This window comes from Neofelis nebulosa, chromosome 10, assembly GCF_028018385.1.
Source record: "Neofelis nebulosa isolate mNeoNeb1 chromosome 10, mNeoNeb1.pri, whole genome shotgun sequence".
Taxonomy (NCBI): domain Eukaryota; kingdom Metazoa; phylum Chordata; class Mammalia; order Carnivora; family Felidae; genus Neofelis; species Neofelis nebulosa.
The window spans coordinates 13,048,696-13,075,972 of NC_080791.1; the positions used below are offsets into that span (position 1 = coordinate 13,048,696).

General features: G+C 42.9%; 1 protein-coding gene across 6 annotated transcripts in view; it reads right to left on the reverse strand.

Annotated features, from left to right (window-relative positions):
• Window positions 1-27,277, reverse strand: part of CADM1 (cell adhesion molecule 1) — a 331,838-nt gene that overhangs the window by 57,347 nt on the left and 247,214 nt on the right. For all 6 annotated transcript variants that reach the window (XM_058686793.1, XM_058686790.1, XM_058686796.1 and 3 more), the window contains exons 2-4: window positions 10,128-10,274; window positions 8,419-8,571; window positions 1,850-1,987 (exon numbers count right to left, since the gene is read on the reverse strand). In XM_058686793.1, the coding sequence (XP_058542776.1) occupies window positions 1,850-1,987; window positions 8,419-8,571; window positions 10,128-10,274 (438 nt within the window). The remainder of the gene's footprint in view (window positions 1-1,849; window positions 1,988-8,418; window positions 8,572-10,127; window positions 10,275-27,277) is intronic.

Sequence of the window (27,277 nt, forward strand, 5' to 3'; positions counted from 1 at the left end):
GGGGCTCGAACTCACGGACCGCGAGATCGTGACCTGGCTGAAGTCGGATGCTTAACCGACTGCACCACCCAGGCACCCCAACTTCCTACTTTTCAACTTTGCAGGATAGTAGGTAAGAGGTATTGCAACCCCACATAATATATACTATTTTAATTTAACTGTATTACATATGCGTCTTCTAGCTTAAAACCTCCCACCAAAAGGCAGCTGAAAGTTGAACCACCGTGCCATCTGACTGCTGACGGCGTTTTGGAGGAGGAAAAGAGAAGCGCTTTTCACCCCTACAACCATCTGAACTTGAAACGTCTAGTAGGCTGTCGTGCGGTTTAAAAATTCCAGGACATCATCCAAATCTCCTAAGTAATTCAATCAGGAATAGAGATATAAACAAGCCCCTCTGCCCACCCCATCAGCAACAATTAGGAGGGAAAGTAACTAAATGGATTTACATAATTGAAATTGTAATTGAAATGTTTCAACTCTGAGACTTTTGGAAGACCACAGAAAATGTAGTGGCGGTGGGTAGAGCAAAGTCAGATACAGGCTTCGGGCCAGATGGGAGACATGTCCAAGAACACCCAGAAAAGGAGGGAGGAGGCTTCCGGATGGGATGAATAGGCCAACGTGGCCCCTTTCCTGAACTCAGCACTCCCCGGGACATAGCGCACCATTAACTTTCTTTTAATGTTTTGTATTTATTGGTACACATTTAATGGCTCAATTCACTTAGAAAAGCAGAGGGGAAATGAGAAACTCCTTCCTTCCAAAACCATACCTAGGAAATAGGAGATTAAAACAGAGCAAGCTTTTTGAAACTTAAGCCGTTATATATAGATTTATCTCTTTCTAGATATAGATTTTTATATCCCCTTTCTAAAAGGGCTTATTCTTTTCTTCCTGGCACTCCTGATTTATTTAACAAGCACATACAGAGCACTTACCTTGCCCCAGATACCAGCTACAAGCTTTACAAACATTCACTCATTTCATCTTCCTAAGAATCCCATAAAATCTGTAATCTTAATATCCCATTTTAGCAGAAACTGCGGCACACAGCTAGCATTTCTGTCCAATGACCAGAGGAGGTTAGTTCCCGGGGACTACTTGGAAAGGGATAAGAATGCCGACATGTACCTACAACTCAGGATGACTGACACTTAAGGGTCAAATAGGGGACGGGCTGTGGCCACGGCGATGACGAAGGTGGCAGATGTTTGCAGGATCTGCCTGTGCTGCTGTCACAAACTGGGAACTTGGCAAAAGAACGGGCTGGTGAAATGGGCAACTGAAGCACAGGTGCCATGAGAGAAGGGGGGCCTGCAGATTCACAGTGAAGATAAAATTCTTAGTCCACTTGGCAGAGCCGTCCCTGCAGGAAAGCACATGGTCCGTGAGCGGACAGTGCGGTAAGGCATGTTAGAATGACCTGGAGTTCAGCATGAAGGCTGTTAGACTATTTTTTTTTTTAATGTGTAACATGAGAAATGGGGGTTCTGACCCACCCTGGGTCACAGGGTAAATGAGAACCTGAGTTCAGTGACCCCTCTAACACCTCTTCCCGGTCTAAAGAGTTCTGGTGTATAAGTCTAGTTCTTTCTGAGCGTTGGGAGTAAATATCCAGGAACACGTATCACCACAAACCCTCAAACCACGTAAGGAGGATATGCATTAGATTCAATAAAGTGCCCTTAGGCTTTGGCTTCAGATGCATTTAGCAATTGATTATAAACCACACTTATATGGATATTTTTGTTTTAGGGGCATGTTTTGCATTTATCTTGCGTTTCCACAAAGGTAGATGCCCTTGCAGGAATCAGGTGCCCACTGACAGGGGCAGCCCGCGCCTCACCTTTTAGCTCCTTGTTCCCTTTGAACCACCTGATAGTCGTGGCTGGTTTGCTGGCCATGGCGGTGCAGTTGACTTCGATCTCCTCGCCTTCCACCGCGGTGTCTTTCTGGATATCGATCATCAGATTGCGTGGTGGGACTACAAATTAAACATGTGCGCTTTTTAAACACAGAATCCATTTCTGCACATGGCCTTCTTTTCATTAGAAACTAGCACCACTGCTATCAAAAAGAGGAGACAAATAACGGACGTTCCTGATGGGAATTTAAAACAAACTGCTACCAGAGGGGAAAAAAGAAGTACAAAGCCATTATCAAACAAGGTGAATCATATCATGCACGAGTTGTGAGTTTAGAATTTCTCTCCTAAAGTCACCTTATAAAAAATGCCCATTCTCCCATTCCCCTAACTTTTCAATGACCAAGCTGTAACAATGTAGGTATCAGATGAGCTGTCAATCGGTTATTAGAAAATTGAACAGGAAGTAGATACAAACGTAAGATGAGCAAACTCTATTGAAATTATCATCCTTATCTGGAAGGATGTGAAAGGACTGCTTCTCCTTGAACTCAACCCTTGGATTTCAATCTTCATATAAAAGATTCCAAAGACAACCAGCTTTGGAATCAAAGACCTGGAGTCCCTTAAAACAATCACTCACCATAAATATACGTAGAAAAGTTGTGCCTCGGAACCAGTTGCATTCAGTTAAAAATATTCATAGAGCACCAGAATGCGATCATGACCTCCAATGGATGGCATGGTAAAAAACCACTGGCTATGAAGATACAGTAATATAGGAAATGCCAGTTAATTTGCATTTTCCCACGTCATTTTCCCACGTTCTGAAATCTCATGCTCCAGGTTTTAGACAGCAAAGGTGAACAAGACTATTAAGTGCTTACAAGTCAACTTTATACATCAGAATTAAAGCCACTCTTTTTAAAACACACTAGAGCATATGGAATAAGATGGTCAGGATAAAATATTTTAGGGCTACAATGCTGAATATCAAATCCAGAGTATGTAAGATGATGGGGATGGTGAAGAAAGTACGTTATCTTGTATGGAGCTGAGTTGGCAGTGAAACTTTGCATAAGGTGCAACCTTACCTCAAGACTGAGCTTCTTGAAATAGAAATCAGTAAGAATACTGAATTCAGTAGAGTGAATCTAAGACTATGTGCCCTGACCACCATGAATAAGCAAAGACAGTTCTGAGACTTATGATTAATAAGTTTCTCAACTCAGAAGAGAAACAAGAAATTAAATATGTATACACATGCCATCCCGATGATCAAGTTGAATAATAAATCTCTGATACCGCTTCAATAAATTATGGGATTAAACCACGTATTTGGGATTTCCAACTGTTCCAGCCCAATGTAAAATTCTGTGTACGGGAAGACTTTTACACTGAACTGAAGCCCTTAAAATTCCTACCGAGAACGATGGAAAAGGAAACAGACATGTTGCGTATGTTTTTCAGCAAGACAGTGTGTAGGGGGTGTGTGTGTCGAGGGGTAACTATTAGAGCGAACCCAGGCCTCTTCTTTGTTCCCTGTGTAAAAGGAAAAGAACACATTTGCTCAACTGGATGTGTTGCCCAAGTGATATGGCCCAAGTGAGTAGTTAAACGTGGCCAAAAACTACCCTTGCTTACGTTAATAAATAAATACATACATACATACATACATACATACATAAATAAGCAGAAAGAGAGAGAGTCTAACATCCAATTTGGAATTGCACATCTGCCAGCATTTTAAGAGACACAGAAAAGCAGTTACAAAAGTAAATGGGACGACTTCAGCTAGCTATTTCCTTAACAGAGATATTCTTGCCAGATGACAATCAGGACGGTTATGGATTTTCATCACGCACCTAGATGGTTGATAGAGAATACACAGAGAGACTGGATGTTTAGGACCAACAAATACTATCCAATTCTAAGTGCAGTATCATAGGGATATTGAAACAAAATGCTATTGTTAGAGCAAATGTCAGAGGAGAAGGCTGCCCAAGCCTAGAGAAAATAAGATCTCGGTGAGCTAGGAGGAACAAAAGTACGAGGCGCTAAGATAAAACGCCAAAGAGTAAAAGACGCGGGAATGTCCCCCTACAGATGGAGGAATCAAAGTCGAATGAGAATTCTTGTCAAGGTTCAGACAAAACTAAAAGTGATTTCTGATGTTGCCATACGCGATGATTCCCAATGAGAAACGTAACTGAAGAGATATTCCTCAGTTTAAGGAAATTCAAACTGAGTAGCAGAGACTCAAGGAAAGGGGTGCTCTTCGGCCATGACAAAGAGGGCAGATAGATAGCGTTCTCTTCCCTAGAAGTTGCTACAGAATGGAGTCAGCTGCATTCCACCTTGTGTGCACAACTTTGTGGAGGAAACCCTTAAGGCTCGCTCTGTGGTAACCTGGGGATCTTGATGGGAAGAAACCCAGGAGTAGTTAAAAAGGCTGTGGCACGTACTGCTGTCAAGTCTCAATGACACCCAGCCTCCAACACAGGCTTTGTCGGGTATTTGCTTTCTGTGTGTTCCTCAGTATCTTTCCTCCACACTCTCCTTGTTCATGCTGAGCCTGAAGACGGCTTTAGCTCCCCTCATCACAGGCTTCTCCTAACCGTCACTAGGTGTTCTTCAGCGGTATTCTCTCTGCAAGATGGAGTCGGTCATGGAGACGATGGCATGCTCTTTCCACATTACCAGTAATGTGTGCTGGTTCAAAAGAAGGAGCTGGAAAAGGGCAGGTATAAATGAGGCCAGAGGAATACTTACCAATGCCTCTTAGATTTTCTTTGGAGGTTGGGAGTCTGACCGGCAGCAAAGAGACCCTCATCTGGATTACTAGTGTTTGACATGGTCCCTGCTAACTCTTCCTCTTCTGCCGCAGATATACTGTGAAGTTCCCTAACCCTTCAGGGTGATGCAGCGCTGTCTCCTAGGGTTATCTTCCTGAAGAGCTAACGTTACCTAACTTCACGGCTAAGGTACACATATGGAAAATTTCCCAAGTCTGGGAAAACAGGGCCAGTGCAGGAGAATAAAGGACTCGTTTAGTGTGGAGAAGAGCATCCTGAGAGAGTGGAGTGATTTTTTTTTTTTTTCCAAGTCCACACTGTTCTTAAGATTGTGGCCAGGATTTCTGACTTTATGAATATGAGAAGAAGAAAACAGTCAAGTACAGTGGGAGTCGTGTGGTTTACAAACATAAAATCAAATATGATCATGTGAGTCCTAATGGTTTATTGATATCAGTAATAAAGGTGACTTCTCTCTGATTTTTTTTTTTCAAAAGCAAGAAAGCTTTGGAAAATATAAATGAGGCAATTTAAGTGTTTCTTAAAAAATGGTGCAGGGCAAGAAAAACTTAAAGTTTATTTTGGTCTGTTAATTGTCCCCTGTTCTCCCTTTAACTCCGTAACGTCTACTCTAATACAAAAGTGGTTAGTAAAGTATAAAAATCCATTTATACAAAAAATGAATTGAAACTGCTACTAACCAGAGAATACACTTATACATGCTCCGCTAAACAGACACATTTAGTAAAAACTGCCTGCAGCCATTAATGAAAATAACCAAAGATGTATGTAAGGAGGTGCATACAGATGAAAACCTGAATGAAAATCACAGAAGGGAAATACTAGAAAAGAGCAAAGAAATGTCAAGGTTCTTCTTAGCTAACCTCAAATCTATAAAAGTGCTCATTATAAACATCAACGCCTACAACATTAAAAAAAAAAAATCCGCAATATCAAGATGAGTCACACGTTAATTACAACAAAAGAGGAGTCTTAAAGCTGATCAGTATGTGAAATCTCACTCCCAAACCCTTTTAAATAATTAGGTTCTTCTGTTCCTGGAATCTTAAGAGTGAACACTAATCTTAAAAGGACAGGACTGTAATAATATTAGCTACTATTATCAGTAACTATATTTATCTTAAAGCGGCATATTCTATTTCTCGGGCCACTGTTTCCCTGAATACTGGTATAAAGAGAGTCCTGTACTACGAAAGGAACCAACTCACACAAGTGTAAGAAGTGAATGGATATCCTACAAGGCACCCAAATGCACGCAGAGTATCATTGGAGGGTTTTCAGTTTTTACACGGATAACATAAATACGCATCATAGTAACCAACAAATAACCACCTCTGAGCTCTTAGAATTATGCTGAAGGTTTTCCTGAATGCTTCCAACAACTAATAGGCACATGCACTAAAAGCAGTGTCTTCCACTCAACGAGAAGGTAGACAGCCGTGTGAGTACCTATATGGAGTCCTTTTCAGAGAAGCATGGATAGAAACAAAGACTAATAGATCACTCTTCATTCATTCGAATATCTGAAAATTCTAAACCTTAGAAAAAAGGTTTGAAAAGATGAGTACCAGTGAAAATTGTCAGATTTTGGAATATGAAAGACTCAAACACTGATGACAACAATCTCACTCTGTCAAAGAATCCTACAGTCAATTCAATGGTAAGAATATTAAATGAACACATAATATCTGCAGCGAGAGCATCGACTAGTGTTACTTTCAAGTATGTTTAAGTTAATGCTTCCACACAATATAAGCAGGAACCTGTTACCTCTAGAATAATCAGACCTCCAGAAGGATTATAGGCATAAATGCCTCTCAAAAGTCTAGTGCCGTTGTGCTGACTCCCAACCACTGGGCATATTCAGTCAAACGGGCCCGATCTAGTGGGTCTGAGAACAAATGTATCAGATACTGGAAACTGACAGGCAGTCACTGCTTGCCTGTGGCCAGCTATGCTCCTGAAAACAAAAGATGTGCACCTTTGGGGAAAAATCTTGAAACGGCAGCATTTGGGATTTTATTAAGAACAACCTAGGCTAGAAGGCACAAAGGATATGAGCCAGAACAGTGGGGTCTGTTTCAAGGTCTGTGATTCTAGATTCTTACCCGTGTGCTTTGTGAGTGGGGCAAGATGGCTAGTCTCTGTTATTATCATTTCTCTCTGTGAAATAGTCGTGTTTAAAGGTACATGTAGAAAAATATCCTGAAAATTCAAAATGCTGCAAGTTCATTCCCTTCTGTTGCTGTTACTCTTGTGGAAAGGCCAGAAACGATGACGGGTCGATGGGCGGATGGTCAGTTTGGAGTCGGTGCAGCCAATGACTTACTCCAAAAAGCCAACAGTGTTTTCAAATACTTCTGAACAATGAGGTGGACAGAAAACTTCAAGTGCATGTATGTGATTTTGCACGATACCAAAAGTCATCCTTCCATGCTTATTTCTACAGGTCTCATATGGGTTAAGGCTAGAATTAAAGACAGACATGTACCTCTGAAAGCCGTTAAAGCCATCTACCATTAAACACAGACCACGTTAGAAACTGCATGACCTGACATGAAATGTGACTTCCTGAAATCGGCGTTCCTCTTACCGAGAACATGTATGTAAGTGCTAGGAACATGTTTTAGTTTAATGGATAAAAAAAAATGTATTTTCCCTTCTACAGCTGTGTTTAAACAAAGTAATGGGGCAGCAGCTCCACGCGTAAATCCATAAATACATATATGTTCACACACACCAAGCAAAAATGTCCTTCATGTTTATCTTTCCTTCTAATCTTCATATCATTACACCGAAAACCTGCACTCTGCCGCCTCAAATAGACTTTGATTCATGATCTTTCTGAAGGTGTAAATCAGAGATCTTGCCTCATGTTAGAGCGAACGTCCTTGAAAACTCAGTTTCAAAAATCCACATCAGCTGGTATTATGCCCTGGTATACAGCTTTGTCTAAAAAAGGTGACTAACTCAGGCCATCTTCAACACAGGGATATCTGCTGACTGTATCAAAATATAAATAGGGAAACGCAGCTACTGGGAATTTCCAGAAAATCACAATCTGGTGATCCTAACTGAAGACATTCAACTCACTAGAGGTGTTCTTAGCAGCCTGTCAACAGTCCTTGCTTATTATCAGCCTTCTCTCCCTAGAAACTCTTAATTCTTTTATGTCCAACGGTTGCAATTTGTGGCAAAGTGTGTGTTCATGGGGTATGATTTTTACAGCATAATCTAGAGCATAAGCAATACACAAGGCAGTGAGGAAAGCCAAAGATAAGGAGATCAACAATATTAAATGAGATGTAAGTCAGAAGAAAGAATCATTAAGCGGGTTTTATAACCGCGCTCTGCCATGGGGTAGAGATGTGGTAGCCCATCTCCTCCTTCCCTGAACAGAAGAAAAAAAAAAAATCCCGGTAGTTAGAAGCAACGACATTTCATGTGGTGAGTGACTCATCGGAGGGCTCTAACTTCTCTTGATCTTTGCTTCTGAAGCTTGAGGGTTCAAGCCCAAGAACACATGGAATCTATAAAGACCGCTGATTGCCATTCCTTAGAGTGTTTGGTAAAAGAGGCTATTTTTTAAAGTCAGCAAGATGGGTGGTGATTCTTCCTAAAACAGGCTTGAACAGCAACAACATTAACCATTAACCTTTTCCTTGTTGCTGGAAGCCATCGGTAGTAAGGGCCACCCCACTCTGTTTCCCGGGATGCGCCCCACGCGTCTCTTACCCAGCACTGTGATTGTGGTGTAACTTTCCTGGGGAGGGTCAGTGTAGAGCTGGCAAAAGTATCTTCCTTCATCCGAAATCGAGACATTTGTCAGCGACACTTTGAGTTCACTGCTAGAAAAATTCAGCAACTGAAACCTGCTGTCCTTCAGAGCTGCGAGACAAAACACAGAGGCAGTGATTAGGAGGAAGCAGACGGACCATCCATTTTCTTTACCTCGGGGAGGAGGAAGTCAGGTGACTGGAAAGGCCGCTACAGAGTAGAAAAATCGAGTAAGTCTTTGGGCACCTGTTGGGTACTTCTTCATGCTTCCTGAATTACTGTTTTGGGCTTCAACGATAACTGCACGTAGACAAATAACCTTGTCCGAAAGGAAAGTGACACACATGGGGCCTGTGGGTGCAAGAGCACGCGCAAACACACAGACGTGCGGGCACGTGCCCACACCCACGCACACGCACATGTGCTCCTTGCTGTCACTTTCAGCACATGCTCATAAATTGTATCAGATTTTCCATTGGAGTTCAGCAAAATGAAAACAGAAGGAAGGGCAGGCTGTGAGGATCCTCTGGACGTCCAGGGACTAGGATGTACTCCCCTTGAAAAAGAGTGCTTCCAAATTATGAAACCCCCCAAAAATCATTATTAGTAATTTGAAAAACAACATGGAAGCAATTTAAAAACATTTTACAACAAAACAATCCCATCTGCATTTAACTTGGATGCATCTTTGTATCTGGTATGGTTGGAGGTGAAGCTTCCCGAAGCCCACGACCCAGGGCCTCCCAAAGCCTCAGGCCCCGCCTGCAGTTTTCCAGCTTCAGCTTCAGCTTCACAACAGCAAACAGAGGAGGATAAAGTAGGAAATCAGAGTCACCACAAAAGTAACGTTTGTGGGCTTTTCATTCATTTCAAACATTCACCTTTAAAGTCCTTCTACTAATTTTGGCAAAGGCTAGATTCATTTATAATGACCAAAATTCACTTTAAGAATGACTGGCTCCTCTCCTTTGACCTTCCTTTACCCTCTTAGATGCTCCCTGGGTTTATCAACTCCACACTTCCTGAATGTTCTGGGGCGTTGGGGAGGAGGGGGACAAGTAGATGGGAAGGGACGTTCCTCTACATGTGCTTTGATGAGGTACCGATGTTCTCAAAGAGCAGTTTTTTGAAAGACCTGACTCTTGGTCTTGCTAAGCTCAGACATCCATCTGAACCATTTCTAGGATATACAATTGAGTTTCAATGATTACCTTCTGTGATATCATATTCGGTAAGGTTCCAGCACATGGTAACCTCCATCTACCAGAGGCTATGGTGATAGGAGAGTTTGGTTTTGTCTCCATAGGCACAGATTGCCTTGGAAACTTCAATCTTCAAACCAAACAGATTACCCTTCAGAATGCTATATTTTCTTTGCCTTACCCTATTTGAGTTGTTGTGTCCGGGACTCAATTGCAATTCACCTTGAATTACTACAATCAATTCCTATTGCAAAGTAAGACCGCTTTACTTTTAAAAGGGACCATTCAAGGTTTCTATTAAGTAGAAAGATTATGATTGCATGTCTCTTCTTCCCTCTGAAGAATTGACTAAACTTTAAGCATCTAACATTAAATTTAGAAAAGGAGGCCTTGGCAATCTCTTTATCAAGACAACATGTAGGAAAAAAAAAGTTGCCACCTAATACTATTGAGATGGAAACTTACGCCTGAAGTCCCTGAAATAAATGGTCTGCCTGTTGGGATTCAGCAGCTGGATCACAGAGTCGTCACTCTTATTGACTTGGCAGCTGATGGTCGCAACTTCTCCCTCAATCACTGTCACGTCTTTCGTAAACAAATTCTGTCCATCACCTTTAAAAAAAAAAAAAAAGGAGAAAAGAATTTCCATCGATTAAAATTTGGCTCATGGCTCAGTTAAAATGAGAAGCAAGAAGTGTGTTAGAAAATGGACTCCAGAAGCAACACTGGTGTGGCTCCCTCACTCATCCCAGAGAGATCCAGGGGCCAAATGCAACTCAGCCTGGAGTCAACGCGCTCTCAAAAGTGGGGATGCCAACGTTCCACCTTCCGCTATCTTATACCAGTTAAGGAGTGTGTTGGAGAGGTACGGAAAGGTCAGAGAATTCACTTTTCTAAGAAGCTGCAGCTGTCACAAATGGAGTGGGGGAGAAACATATACTCAACCTCAGCTCACACGCCCTTGAGCTAAGCTCTTTGGTCGCCTCACAGAAAACTCAAGGGACCACTTAATAGAAGTAGGGGAGGAGGGCTCAGTAAATAACTTTCTCTTGTTAGTGGCTGTCGACGTTCCCAAGGTGTAGGCAGGTCAGTTGTTTACTGAGTGGGAGTGAGGACCTGCCCAGCTAGGACTCTCTGGAATCTCCATCAAATCCTGGGAGAGCTTACAGTTCAGTCTGTTACTCTGCTCTCAGAAACTAACACCTTCCAGACTCACCGAAAGCCCCAGGCAGTCCCAAACCATGCCCCTTCTGCAGCTTGCCCATCTAGCCACTCAGAACATCTCTTTCAGAACACATCAAAAAGTTAAGGGTTACAGATCCACTGATACGGGCTTCTCTCCAGATCTGCTCTAGTTTGTTGCTTCTAAGATTAGTGACAGTGGCCAGCGTGCCTCATGAATGTCCCATAGGATCCACAGCACGGGTAGGAGGAGAGCAGAATTCAGTTCAATAGCAAAAGATGAAGCAACTGTTCAATGTCCAATTCTGTACCTGGAATAGCAGAGGATATAGAAATACAGGACCCCGTCCCAGCCTTTCAGAGGCTGCAATGTGGGGGGGGGGGGGGGGGGAATGGATACCTAATCTTCACTTATGGAACAAAAAATGCAGAATGGGCAATGGGTATGTACAAAGGTTGGTCGGGAAGATTGCTTTTTGGCTGGACGATCTCAAGTAAATTATTTCAAGTCCCCGCACCAGTGTCTCATCTGCAAAATGGGGACAGTAATTCAAAGCCCTCTCCCAGAGCTGTTGGAAGGATTGAGAAAGGTAATAAATATAAAGCGTTTAGCACTGTGTCTAGCTTCTTATAAAGCTGAATAAATGAGAGCTGCCCTCCTCATCACCATCATTTCTGTAGTTGTCAAATCCAAACATTTATTAGGCAATTCCACATGCTGGGGGGTAGTGTGTGTGCAAGAATGAAGGCTCACACTCCCTCCTCTCAAGCTCTCTAGGTAATTACAGATCAGGGTGGCTTATTCACTCCTCCTGCCAAAATACAAAACAAAACAAAACAAAACAACAACCCCAAAACAACTTTGTCACATTTAGAGACAAAGGTCAAAATAAATCCTATCGCAAAAGAGAGAGAGAGGGCATGAGAGCGCGCGTAAGTAGAGATGCAATCGTTGTAAATGGAGGATATCCACCTGCTATCGTATTTCTGCTGAAGGATCCTTGTTTGCCAGGACACAGCGAGGAAGTGTGAGAAGGGTGTGAGATGGCATTAAGCCAAATCCACCTAGAAGCAGACCAGCCTCTGACAGAGGATTAGAAAGGAGAGGACTAGGGGTTAAGGACAAAATTATTAGAGCCGCAGATAAAACAAAAATTCTTGGTGCTCGAGGAGTAAACCGAATTAACCTAGGTGTGTGAATGCAGGCCCCCAGGGCTGGCAGTGAGCGGAGAGGGTAAATATTCCCTAGCTTGATCCAGCAGTGAAAGCTTAGTGGGCTGAACAATGTTATAGAGTAACAACAAAAAGAAGACGTGATCAAAAAAACCAAAACCAAAACCACAAAGGAACGCTTATTTTTTCCTCTGTGGATTACTGGGACAGACACGGAATTCAGAAGCCAGCTGGAGGGAGCGGTGTAGTCCCAGATTTGAGAAAAGAACAAGGAAAAGGGAATTCCTGCCAATCAAGCAAGCTTTTCAAGGTGGCTTTACTGGCCCTGGAAAGAGTATGTACAGAAAGGACAACACGCTAATTTCCTTGGGGTAACCCAATCCAGTAAGAAAATTAAGGAGACGTGAAACCGCACAATTCCAAAGCTGTGTCGGTCTTAAGTCATGGGAGTTGCCTTGAGGAGATTAGAATACCAAATGGGGTCCACTGGAGATTTCCTCTACCTAAAGAAATCTATTGCCAACATAAATAAGAATCTTCACTTTATAGGAGGAACCTAAAGAAAGGCTAGCTGGTGATAGGCCTTAATCCCCTCAACATAAATCAAGGCCTTACAGTTCCTCACCACTACCTTGTAGGTACTGGAACTTATTAAAGTCAGTGGCAGTTCCACTGGACCCTAATAAAACAGTTTCTGTGGAACTAACTATACCATTTAATTTCAGTCTTTCCTCGGCATGCTAGTATATGCTTTCTGAATAGCGTCTACATCCACGTTAAGGCTCTCAAACATTTGCACAGGAGACGGGGACAAAGAGAAGTTGACCATGCTGTTGTGTGTTAAGCAATTAAGGTAATAAAACAGAATCAGAGGAGTTTTGTCTGTTAAAAAGTCTGACCATTTTTTTTTTTAACTTTTATTTATCTATTTATTTGAAAAAGGGGAGGGAGGGGCAGAGAGGGAGAGAGAGAATCCCAAGCAGGCTCTGCGAGGGGCATGGGGCTCCAACTCACAAACCATGAGACAGTGACCTGAGCTGAAATCAAGAGTCAGTCGCTTAACCGACTGAGCCACCCAGGCTCCCCAAAAAGCCTGAACATTCTTAATTATTACTCAGAGTTAAGTAACATAAGACCAGATCCCTTTACTGTGTTGTCACTGAGTAAATCATTCAGGTAGAGTTTTTGCCCTTGTGTGTGCGGGCAGAGAATGTGCTCTGCAAATCCACGGTGGTACCATCATCATTACTGTGTTATTTTTTGTAACTGCTAAAGCCAACCTAAAATCCAATGTCTCCGAAAATGACGGTTCCTAGCTATGTTAACATGGTCATAATACTAATGTTAAAAAATTACAAGCGATATTGAAATATTTTGCTCAAAGAGATCAAAGCGCCTTGGCTGACGGTGGCCCAAGAACGTCACTGCAAAAATCACCAATAAATTATACGGATCAGCTGGATAGCAGTTATACTAAACAGAACTCCATACTTTGAGATGCCGTAAGATGGCCGCAACGGGGTAATAATGACCTATTTATTTGAGGCAAAGAAAGGGAATGGCAGTGATGAGAATATATGTATGTCAGTACTCTTAACTGCCTGAAGCCTTTAGGTAAAAATAATTTCTGCTCACAGTCTCAAATATTTCTTCCAAACAGAAGGGTGCACTGTGACTTGATAAATTTCCCCTTGAAACAGATATCATGACAATTAGGTTGTTGCAAAACACAACTTGATCTGGAGTAGAAGGGTACACGCAGGCAACATAGGTGCCTTTCTTAAATAATCCACTTTAAAAAAAAAAAACCTTGCTGATTTTCTAAAACTCAATTAGCAGATGTACTGTCAAGGCAGAAACAGCACATGTTCTGGGCAAAAGAAATCAAGTAAGTACAATATACTGTCGCCATTAAATAAGGGTGTTAACAGCAAGGTAATTTATTTTAAGGGCGGAACAATGTCTGACATGTATAGACATTTTTGACTGCTAATTCGTGTACACGGGTAAGGTTTAGGAGACAGAATCAAAGTGGATTTTAATTTATACCAATAATAGTATTCTCTATAACTTCAATATTTGCTACCCCCCCCCCACCCCCCAATTTCTGAAAACACAACACTGGCACTGGAGAAGCCTGTTCACTCAAGAGCAAGTTTCCCGTAGTAAACTAGAAGTTGCTAGGACATTTATTCACAAGACAGACAAAGCACATTGTCTAAGAAAAGAAAAAAAAATTTTTTTGATTAGTAAAGACCATTTCAGCGGGGTTGGTTAGGGCTGGAGGGAGGGTGGGGGTGCCGTTGGCTTATAAATTCCTTATTCAAGTGGCTTAACTCATGGATTCTTTCCTGAAACCTCATTTTGCTAGAAGCTCTATTTAAATGGCATTACACCACACACTAGCACTGACTGGATTCTACTCCATCCACAATACAGGGGATTGCCACCTGAAGGGGGTGACGGGGCAAATCTCAAAGCCAGAAGCCCAGATGAGAAAGGGGGAAGGGAGCACACGTCTATACAGTGCTAGGCACTGTGCTGGTCGCTCTGCACACGTTTCCCTATCAAACTCCTGGAGTTCTCAATATCCCCACGTCAGAGACTAAGAACCTGAGACCCAGAAACATTCAAACAAGTCTCCTAGCGTAATTCAGCTAAGTGTCGGAGCTGGTGTTCGAACCCAGTTCCGTCAGCTTCTCTGGCCCCATACGGTTTGTAGTTTTTAGCCAGCCAACATCGGGATCGGCTGCCAAGGTTCTACTGGCTCAGCCTTGGAAAATTTACTTGTTTTTAAAGAGGATTATTTCCCTACGAGCAACTTCTGATATTTTTTTTTAATTTCCATAATTTATCCAGAACACAATTACACACTTCAAGATGAGAGAGAAACTGTCCTGAATGTAAAACACCTTGTTTACTACCGCTTCTCTCTTTCAGCACTCAGCACACTTTGCCCCTGGAGAATGCCTTTATTACCAGTGCATGGCGGGCATTGGCCAGCACCGAGAGCTCGCCCCCGCGGCCTGGCTGTTGATCAAGAAAGCACTTCATTTACACCGGGGGAGTCTCTCCAGTCAAGTCTATAATAAAAGGGCAAGTCATAGTTAGAACAGAATTTGGTTTATACTATGGCAACTATGTAAACTCTTACTGACACTGAGGAACGTGGAGCACTCTTAAGTGGGAAGATAGTTTGCCCAGAGAAAGAGCAAATAGAGTCCCCTGACCTACTCCTTCAGTAGCAAAATCGTATCAGGGAAACCTTTTTAATCCCCCCAACTCTGCTATATGTTAGACTGAACCTCACATTAAATCAGCACAGTCAGGGGGCGCCTGGGTGGCGCAGTCGGTTAAGCGTCCGACTTCAGCCAGGTCACGATCTCGCGGTCCGTGGGTTCGAGCCCCGCGTCAGGCTCTGGGCTGACGGCTCGGAGCCTGGAGCCTGTTTCCGAGTCTGTGTCTCCCTCTCTCTCTGCCCCTCCCCCGTTCATGCTCTGTCTCTCTCTGTCCCAAAAAAAATAAATTAAAAAACATTGAAAAAAAAAAATTTAAAAAAAAAGGAAGAAAAAAAAAAAAAGAAGTAAATCAGCACAGTCAGGTTGTCTATCAAAATAGGCAAAAGTCAAACCAAAAATACAGATTGTTGAAAAAAAAAATCCTGCCAATGATCAATGTAGCTGTTAACTTCAAGGAGCCACCACAGTTCTGGAAATTTTGCCCTAATTAAAGGCTCAGGAATATGAATTCTTCTCCTCTAAGAGGTATCTAAGTTTAGACTTTCCAAAGAGTCAAAAAACTTGTTTATGAGAACTTTATATTTTATTAGTCTGTGAGCCCTCTGTGTCTTTAAAAAATTTTTTTTCCAATGTTTATTTTATTTTTGAGAGAGAGAGAGAGACACACACACACAGCGTGAGCAGGGGAGGGGCAGAGAGAGACACAGAATCTGAAGCAGGCTCTAGGCTCTGAGCTGTCAGGACAGAGTCCAACGTGGGGCTCGAACTCACGAACCACGAGATCATGACCTGAGCCGAAGTTGGACGCTCAACTGACTGAGCCACCCAGGCATCTGGAGCCCTCTGTGTCTTAAAGTTTCAAATGGCTTTCCTCCATTCTCCTTTCTATGAGATCCCCATTTTTATAACCATGTTAAAGTATGTGCCCAACCCTTACCTCTACCCAAACAAAACCATCACCAACAGAGGCCTGGTGATTCCTGGGACGCTTCTGAGAGCTAGCACTAGAAATGAGTACATTTCAGGAAAAGAAAATTAAGATTCTGTTGAAACCCAGAGGGAAAAAAAATCTTTCTAAATGCGTATGTTCCCCCAAGTCAACGTAAACACAGTGTTCACGACAAATCATTAACAAAGCCATTAAGATTTGATTTCTATCTAAGCAATTATTGTCAGCATATTTTGTACATTTCCTTTAAAAGACTCAATCCTATCTTTCAATTCATTAAACTGTTCCTTGCATTTACAGCGTTTTATATCAAATCAGAAACCTATTTGAATTAATAAGAATTACAGTAAAAGTAATTTGAAAATAAATTATTTGAAGTTCAAGCCACGAAGGCTCTTGATGAAAGAGTTTAGTCCCATTTAAACATTACAGGAACGTTTTCAGTCATCCAAAGTGTAGATGAGAGACAGTGAGAACCAGTGTCCAAAAGGAGGAGTCCATCAGCATGCACCAAGGTTAAGGGCAAGACCACTTCAACATAAATATAATTCTTTATTTCAGAGAGAGGTGATACTTCAACCTTTGTGGATACTTGAATATTTATTTAAAATCAAAAGCATTCAATCCGTCTGCTGTTTACAAAGCTTCTCTTAACCTTTTTGATCCCCGTCCATGTTCTGCTATCCCAAACAGTGAAGTTGAAATATGTCGATTGTCTGTTCCAAGGACTGCTACTCCTGGTCAAAGTAATTACGAATGCGAACTGCACGGCTCATAAGCCTGGAGTTCGAATAAACCGAGTCCACAAATAACTGCAACATCGACCAAAACATTTCATTTGTGTCCCCTTCTTCTTCATAGAACGCTTATGAAATCAAAGGTCAACAGAACTGAAAGGAACGGGGGGATCGACGCTCTCATTTCATGGATGAAGATACTGAGGCCCGGCCAAAAGCAGAGGCCACATCTCCTAACGGGTCACCAAGGTATTTCTGTTCTTGGCTATTTCTGAATAACATTTATGGATTTGTTTCTAATTACGGAAGTGATAGATGCTCAAGGTTTCTTGTTTGTTTGTTTTGTTTTTTTAAGCTTTGTTTTACAGGTAGCATCTAGAATGCTATATATCCTACGGTATGGAGATGGTCAGGATCTCATTAAGAATCTCCTACAATAGGGGCGCCTGGATGGCGCAGTCGGTTAAGCGTCCGACTTCAGCCAGGTCACGATCTCGCAGTCCGTGAGTTCGAGCCCCGCGTCAGGCTCTGGGCTGATGGCTCGGAGCCTGGAGCCTGTTTCCGATTCTGTGTCTCCCTCTCTCTCTGCCCCTCCCCCGTTCATGCTCTGTCTCTCTCTGTCCCAAAAATAAAAAAAAAAAAAAAAAAAAAAAACGTTGAAAAAAGAATCTCCTACAATAGAATTAGTGTCCTGTCACTTGAGCTTCTGGAAGGAAAAATACACCGAATTTAATCTAATCTCCTTTTATAATCAGTTAAAAAAAGGTGAGGCAAATTTTTGAACGGCAAGCTAAAGAGTAATCTTCCTCAGTGCTGGTTTTTTCTTCAATTAAAATTGTTGATTTCCCCTGAATACAAAACAAAAAAATATCATCTGACACCACATTAAGCTATTCATGAATATTCTGTATACACATTCTTGTTTAGTTGACTAATGGCAAATTAACGCTCTCTATTTTAGCTTAAACACATACTATAGGTATGTTTGATTAGCATTGAATTCCAAAAGCTGATTACTATGCATGCTTTGATTATGTAATTACATAATAGAGTATAATGGCTCCTTTGGAGTCATTATGATCTATATGGCAAATATGTTTCAGTTTTGCTATAGTTTAAATACACGTTGAGATGACAGCTCGTAACAAGGCTCCACTTTTCAGTCTTATCAGCTAAATGGGCATTTCCCCATTCATCGTAACATCTCCTTGACACCAATTAAGGCCTATTGTGTCAGGCTGCATGCACTCTGCGAAATTCCCTTTGTTTTCTTGGCATTCAAAAAAGGACATTAATTTAAAAAGCTGTATTAAGCAAAAGGCCTGGTTTAAAAAAAAAAAGGCTGAAATTCCATCCTTCATCCACCCTTTGAAAAGTCTGCAGGGAATCACATCTGGTTCATCAATCACTGTTCAGAAAACCACAAGGGGGTTAAAGATGGAATTTCACCTTTAACTCCAAAATGCACATAATGGGAGATCAGCCAAGAATACTGATGCTGGTGGCCATGGCTGGCCACAACGCGTTCCGCTCAGGGTCTAACTAAACATCAACCACACCAAGTTATACAAAGGTCCAGTTCTGCAAATCTCAGGGCTTGCAAATCTCAGGGCTTGCAAATCCCTTGTATTTTGAAGCTGCTTTTGGAAGGGGTAGCTATGAAACAGCACAGCCAGATTTTACCTCCATGGTTCCCAAGGCTAATTTTTGATGTATCCAAGGCCAACAACATTTACCTGGTAAAAAGATTTTGGATAATTCCGCATCAACTTAGAAACCGGAGCCATCGGGTTTTAAAAGAGGACAAAACGTTATTTTAAAGAATTACGTTAAGTTCCCCCTGTCCCCATGAAATCCTTTAATCTTGTACTACCTCATTTGCAAGAATTGCTGTTTCTGCTCTTTGCTTCCAAGAGAGCGATCCCCGATCCATGCAGAACCAAAAGCACCCAGAGTCTTAACTTTAAATCAAGCTGTTTTTACCTTTGTGTCTATTGGTTTTCAACATTAGGGCTGAAGAGCTGAGGTCAAGCACAGTCCAACTGGTATTTACATATAGGAGGAGAATCTCTTGTGTGAAAGGAAACATTGATTAGAGGTGTGAAAACTCTTTCCAAGGAAGACAGGGACAAAAGAAAGTACTTAGAGTGTCTGTGCCTGTGCTATTTCAATTGTAACCATCACATTAGCTGCCTTCCTGTTAAAAGACTCTGGGCTCAATAGGACTTTTTAATCAGAGCCCCCAGCACTAAAGGGGCCAAGCAATTATGACTCTTAAGGTCTAAGCTGCTGCATCCCATAAAATGGAGAGGTGCAATCCCCTCTATGATGATGTTTATCGGCAGTCCTAGCCATCCACTAAGGACTAGAACCAGCTTTTCCACTAAATTTCGCTTATCAAGGAAACGAAGGGCAATCAAAGAAATGAACGTACAAATAAACTATAAAAGAGTAATAATCACTGAATTGTTTGGCTCTTTACACTGAAAGGTGAAAATCCTAGACTTGTTTTCGCCACGACTTCCTTTTCATAGCTGGGCAGGTTTTGTGGCTTTTGGCTGATGAGAAAGATGGCATCTGTTTTTGGAGGGAGGAGAGCCCAACCCTGAAGAAAAACTCCCCCCCGGGCGGAGAGGTTTTACAAGAATTAAAAAAAGAACCCTCGACGTCGAAAAGTCACTTTTATTTGCTGGTTAGGACGGCAATGAAGTCACCCTGTGGGAAGAGGTCTTCTAAGCCTGCTAAATCTGCTTAGAGGCTCTTGGGAGAAAGGGGGCTCTTAAAAATGTTCATTAAAAAATAACGACCGCCATCCAACTTGGACTTTGGAGGAGAACGATCTGAAGACAGAGGCTTCTTACAAAACTAATTGTGTTGGCAAAGCAAGTAGTTTCTTCTCAATGGATTTGATTCTGTGATGCTCGTTTATGGCAAAAGAAGAAAAAAAATGAACAGTTTTAGACTGAGCTGCTCCATAGCAATTCAAAGCTGGGTGGTGTTCCAGCATTTCAAAACAGATTATTTCTCTTAGACAAAATGTGAAGGCCAACTGTTGATCTTGTGCCTCAACCGCTCTGCTAATGAACTGATAATATGATATTCTATTCCCTGGGATAGATCAAATGACGACTTTGTAGAGGGAGAGCTGGGCGTGTGAAATTCTGCTGTCTGTGCGCATGGGCTATTGGGGAAGAAAATCCTATCCCACCAGGGAGGGATCCTGGAGACAGAAGCTGGTAGCTGACAAAACGCAGGCTGTCACACCCTCCAGCAGGGTGGTCTTGTGTCCACACCAGCTCAGGCCTGGGATGACGGGAATCGACAATCTTAATTCACATACAGAGCTATCTGCCTTTCCCAAACCACATGCTACTCATAACGAAAGGTGAAGAGTGCTCGCTTCGGCAGCACATATACGAAAGGTGAAGATTTACATGAGTAAAACTCAAAATACATACTGAAATTTTTGGAAACCCACAAAGGAAGATGTAAACATTAGGTTATATTATTCCTAAAAAGACTCAAGGCAACTTGGACTTCTCTCTTACCCCAGAAGACCTATTAACAGCCCAACCATTTGTAACATACGCTGCAACGGCCTCCAGTGAGCTCTCACCCTGCAAGGAAATACAATGTTGCCTCTTTTTCTAACCAAACGAAAAATCTAGGATTTCAAGGCTCTGTGGATGGCCTACTCTACTGTGGTTACTTTTACGTAAGTGATATTTGTCAATGCCCCTAAGTCACAAGCTGATTAGAGATGCAGCCTGTCTGTGACAGTTGTGGTTACTAACTGCTCCTCTGTAAGTACTTTAAATTGAATTTCCTTAGGACTCCAACCTCAAGTCTCAATGAAGAGGGCCCACGTACTTCGCTTATTTTTTATGCTCTGATTTTAAGCACCTAATTTAATATCATTTTCCCTTTGATAAGAGGTACCATGATTAAACTTGGGTCATTTTTTGCTTGAACTCACTAAAAGCGGATTCTTCTTTTTTCTTCACATTTGCCTCCAGGACGTCAGAAGACTAACAATAAGTATAAGATATTTAAAATCACAAGGCTATAACATGTAACAATAATTATTATACACAGGGAAGAAGAGGGAAGTGACGGCTTTCCTCCAAGTCTAGAGGCAAGAGAAACAAATTATTTCTTTTCCACAGTGTTCATTATTATTTAAAAAAATTTTTAATATCCTGAAAGCTCCCACTATTTCCTGAGGGGGTATTATTTTAATCATCGGCCTGGTAACAATAGCTAATATATTTTTTAAATGTTTTCTATGTGCCAGGCGCTATACTTCTTTACATTTTCTCATTTATCCCTCACAATAATCGATATGGGGTTCATTTTATTTTAGCATCCTCCCCATTATACAGACGAGGAAACAGATTTCGGGAGGTTAATTGAGTGGTTGGAACCGATATCTGAACCCATGCCTATTTAACTCTAGATCTGGTGCTATTAACAATTACACGGTATTAATGAGGCTTTATGATGCCAAAAGAACAGAGGGGAACTACTGGAAGAATCTACTGTATCTCATTTCTGTGATTTAGGAATAAAACTAAAGTAATACTCTAAGCACATAAGGGAAGCTTAGCAGCAATCAGTGCGTTCTAATATCGCAACACTCATAAAATGAGCTCTACGTGCTCTATACCCACAGCCTAAACACTGGCCCTTCAGTATTTAGCGGAAAGATGCCTGTTCCGCCAAAGGGTCCGAATTCAAAGACAGCTCAACTGCACCTTCAAGCATTTACAGTATCTGCTTCGAGGGTGTTCATTAGTATTGACAATCTACGTGACTGAAATTTGGCTGCAACAGCAAGCCTCTCTCTACATCTCCTTGTTCATTTTCCCTGCCAACAAGAGCCATTGAAAATCTTCCAAATTCAAAGCTTAGAGCCGACAGGACAAGCGAGTGAGGATATCAGTTGGAACACATCAGATATGGACTTAGAGTGAATGTCAGCTTCAACTGACATTACTACAGAAACAGAAAACGAGGAGATGGGAGGGGATGGAGGTTTCATATTCTCATTCTAGAGAGTACGCCGAGTGTGTGTAATATGGTTTGTGCAAGAAACAGCTGTAAACCCATGATAATCATCGTGCTGAATAATGCTGCGACATTCAACTTACTCACATCTCCTACCCCAGGAAGCCAAATAGCTTCGGACTATTATATGAACTGACAGTTTCTTAGCTGGAAAATCGGGGTCCATGACTAAGGCCCTTATTGGTAAGTTATTCCCTGTATCCTCTGTCAGTCATAAAGCAAGTGGTGGTGTTTTTCACCTCTGGGCTCTTGAGTTGCTGGTCGCAGCTGAGTCTGGAGGGGGCATGCGAGTGAGAAAGCTCCTGTGATGTCAGGGTCTGAAGAACGGACTGCATATGGAGAGCGGCCAAAGGAATTCCAGATTCTACTTTTCGTGACTGTTGAGACCCTCCTCCCCCCCACCCCGCAAAGCCTGTGTCAGTCAGATACGCACTGTAACCATCTACATTGGTGCCATCATAAAAAATGACTTGATGAGTATCATCTGAGTGTGGGTTGCTGGTTAATCGCTGAAATTAGAGACAAGTGACAAGGACACGTGCCTGGTCTTTCCCTCGTAAGTGGGTACTGGAGGAGAAATGAGACCATCAGGACTTGGAGAACAGGAGTGTGTGCTGTGGTTTGAAGCCTACTGGCGGGACAACTGGGAGCAACTCTGAAAGTCTAAATCTGTTTTTAGATTTAGAAAGGGTAAACGGTATCTTTCTCTGGGGTTGTTGGAAGAATCGAGGGAGGAAACGCATGTCACGGTATTTTTTTTGTAAGCTCCAAAAAATGCTAAGTAAGTGACAGAATCTTCTCCACCAACTTCTTCATTAGCATCATCACTAACTCCATGAGGCCTCTGTCTATATATCCAGGACCTTCCAACAATTCTGACAATTGTCCAGAATTCGCTGCAATTTTTCCCATGTCAGAGCTCTCGCGATTATTCTTTTCATTTTAAGGCTAACTTAAAAAAAAAAAAAAACACAGAGCAAATTAAAAACATCTTCATCACTTACGTTAAAGGGCAAACTAAAGCTGTCCCAAGAAAAGTATAAGGCAGACAGCACGTGCAGGCAGAGGGCTGGATATCTGCAATTAGGTTCAGTTTACAGCATTAAACACATGACTTGTATTTGGGTTTCCCCCATTTAACTGTAGGACCACGCGTAGTTCTGAGGACAATCCTGTGTCCTCAGGATGTGAAGGGTCACCCGTGTCAGGTTACACAGCATCCTCAGTGGAAAACCAGGCTGGCATCCTGAGGGATTAGAACATTGCACAGAAGTGACCCTCCTGTAGCACTGGATCTCTAAATGCCACAATTACAGTGAAATGAGGGGCGCCTGGGTGACTCTGTCGGCTGAACATCCGACTTTGGCTCAGGGCATGATCTCCTGGTTTGTGGGTGTGAGCCCTGCGTCAGGCTTCGCGCTAACAGACTGGGGCCTGCCTGGGATTCTCTCTCCCTCTCTCTGTCCCTCCCCTGCGTGCTCTCTCTCTCTCAAAAATATGCATAAAAATATTCAAAACAAACAAAATGGAACAAAAGCAATTTCCACAGAGCTTGTTGACCTCCCCACTTTCTTGTCCTGTGCTTCTATCCAGGGAAGACCCCAGGAGTTAACGGAATGTGTAGGATTACCAGGCCCTTCTCTGAATAATCTCAGCCAGTGAGGCCTGTGTGTGTGTCCTCTGTCACTTCCCTCCAGTGCTGGCTGTCACTTCTCGCAGACGATTCTTTCCTTTATCATTAAGTGCAAGAGCTTTGTGAAAGCTACTGGCGTTGAGATCTTTCCTGCTTATTAATGAGTTCCTGGGTGTGTCCAGGGTATCCGAGGTCTTTAGAAACCTAACCTTCAACTAAGTGCTGTGCTACTAAGCGTGAGGGGGTGTGATTTTTCCCCCTTCGTGTGACACTGGAGGAAAGAAAAGTGCATAGACAAAATAATATTTGGTTTAGTTTGACAATTACACTTTGACACTAATAGACGTTCTTAGGGGAAAACAGACCTTTGGATGTAAGAAGCAAATCAATAAAGAAATTGGGGACTGACACTAGGTATTGACATTAATTTCTTATATTATCATTACTTGATCCAAAGTACCCATTACTATTCTATTTATAAAAGCAGGGAAGCTGACCGTGGAGGAATCCCTACCCGTCCTGCAGGATCCAGCTCAAAGTCATTAGCTTTCTCTGTGGAACCCCGATGTCTCCCCAGGTTTCTAGGCTTCTGGCTCATGGTGCCTTGTACTTGCCCTGGTCTCTGCACTCACTACACTGAGACTCTGTGGGCTGTCTCCTTCTTCTGATGCTGATCTGGGTTCAAATGTTGGTGCCAGACTCCGGAGAGGCTCCTTTAGCCCTCTAAACCTCAGGTTTCTCACATGTAGTACAGGCATACAAGTATCTCTCTCCCTAGGTTATTCTGAGAACCAGTTGAGACCAGCAGCCTATTTGTGCTGCAGGAGACTTGGCACACGGGTCGTGTGCCCCCCAGCCTAGGTTCCTTCTTCACCTTTGTATTTCCAAAGCATCACACAGTGTCGGCTTACACAGCGATCGTTTGGTGCAAGCTTTCGAATGAAGCTCCTAAGTGAAGGGCTGTTTTAAGACCTTCACAGGTCCCGGACACTCTCATTTTAGGAGAGAAATAAAAATATATTAAGGTGTACCATGCCCTACCTTAAGTATAGTTTTGAATAAAAAATTGCAAGTGATTTCTGTCATTATGCTTTTGGAATGATAACTCCAACCGCATATTTCGTTCTGAAGCCAACGGTTCTCTTTGGCACGGCTCAAACATTTTCACAAGGCTCTTGGAAAGACGTGGGGCATAGTATTGTGTCTCTAGTGCTCGACGGAGAAAGAACCCAGCTTCAAGAAGTTCCCGATGTTGAGGGAGACAGACACATGTACGCACAATGACAACACGAAGTGGTATTCTAACGTGCTCTGGGAGCCTGGAGGAGGCCGAGGGGGGACGACTCCTTCGGGGTGGGGGTACGGGTCCTAGAGTGGGCAAGAGGAGACATTTCAAAGAAGGATCATGACATGTTTAGAAGAAAGGGAAGAGTGTAGTGTGCTCTGAAAAGTGAGAGGAAGGGACACTTTCTGGAAAGGTCATTAGGTCCAGGTATTGAAGGGCATGGTATGCCAGGCCAGGGAATTTGCACTTTATCTTGTAATTAATAGGGGGCTAGTAAGCAATTTTAATCCAGGAGGTGATATGATCACACCTGCGTTTTGAAAGATAATGTCTAGGAGGAGAGGGAGGGAAGACTGCAGGTAGGGAAAGGGCCTGAGCCAAGATCAGTTAAGAGACTCCTGCCAGAGTGCTCAGAGCTGATAAGAGCCGGTCAGGAAGTACGGGAGAGGACAGCAGAGCCCAGGGTGGAGGAGAAAGAGCAAGGAGATGAGAATGTTCGAGGTGAGAGAGGCACATGGGCTTTCGCATCAGCAGGTTTTCCGTTCTGCAGAGGGGAATGACCGTTCCTTTGTCACCTCAACAGAACCCCAGTGCATGTTCAGGAAAGACCAGCAGCGAGCTAACTTTATAAAGGAGTTAGAAGGCAAGTGCACACACATTCTCATGACTTCTGCTATTCGCTGCTGAGATGGGTTTTGGTAGCGCTCACCGGTACCAGAAACATAATCAGGGAACCTGTGTCCCACACTCCCACCCCCATTAGAGCCCTGCTATTCAGCGTGGGAACAGCAACAGTTTTGAAAATCCCAGGGATGTTATTAAAATAATCTCAAAGTCATATCGGACCTCCTGGGTCAGAATCTGCATTTTAACAACAGACTCCGGTCATTCATACGCAGGGTCTGAGGAGCTCGGGCGTAGAGCCCAGTAATTCTAATTGCTCCCTGACATCGTGTGCACAAACAGGAGACTGCTGGCTTACCCAAGGAAGACCTTAGAACAGGTGTGTTCCTCCAACAACCTGTTTCAAGGAAACTGGTGCATCAGTGAGTCATGGGATAAAGAAGGTCATGAACCACTACCAAGTGATTCTCCAGGGACAAATGTGGCTTCAGCAACTTTTTTTTTTTAATGTTCATTTATTTTTGAGACAGAGGGAGACAGAGCATGAGCAGGGGAGGGGCAGAGAGAGAGAGGGAGACACAGAATCCGAAGCAGGCTCCAGGCCCCGAGCTGTCGGCACAGAGCCCGACACAGGGCTTGAACTCACAGACAGCGAGATCATGACCTGAGCCCAAGTCGGACGCTCAACTGACTGAGCCACCCAGGCACCCCTTTTTGTTTTGTTTTTAATGTTTATTTACTTTTAAGAGAAAGAGAGACAGAGTGTGAGCAGGGGAGGGGCAGAGAGGGAGGGAGACACAGAATCCGAAGCAGGCTCCAGGCTGTGAGCCATCAGCATAGAGCCCAATGCGGGGCTCGAACTCATGAACTGCGAGATCACAACCTGAGCTGAAGTCGGATGCTCAACCGACTGAGCCACCCAGGGGCTCCTCAGCAACTTCGTATTTAAAAACAGATTTTGAAACATTCAAGTTCGCATGAAGATAAACTGATGCGGATCGCTCTCAAAGTCAAAGGCAACTAGAATCTAGTATTCTTCCTCGAGTTTCACAGAGGAACCGTCACACAAACGAAAAATCCTCTCCCACAACAGCTACCCGACTGCAACCAAAGCCAACACATTATCGTGCATTCCGCTGCAAAAAATGTTGTAGCCGGCAAGCTCCCACCTAGTGGGTCTGTCAGTTCACACGCGGGACCTGCTTCATTTTCACTTCTCCGGTTTTACTGTTACTGTATGTTCTGTGCCAGTGTGTGTTGAGCCGGTGGTGACAAAACAACAAATAGGGAAATAAAGCAAGTGGTCCACAATGAAAACCGCAAAGAGGCTGCTGAGGTTGCGACAAAAGTGATGAAATCCAACTACGTGATTGGAAGGGAGGGGAGAAAAAAGCTCTCCTTCCTACCCATTACGGCGGGCCTTTTCACTCTGCGTCTGTAGATCAAATTTGCTGCAAAAATACAGGTAATGACATAAACAGAAGCTTAAGAGAAACAGTAAGAGCCTTAAGCTGGAGGCGGAAAAGAAGCAGGCGCAGAAAGAGCCTCGTAGAACGCTCAGGGGAAGAAGAGGTAAGCAAGTGTCACTTCCCTGTGGCCTCTTAATGAACATCCACACATCAGCCCGGAATGCGCCCTGCCACCCGGACCAGGCTGATGGCATCCTTAGCTCAGAACACTCACCTTGAAAAGCTTGGGGGAGTTGCTTCCTAACATTCTGAGGCTT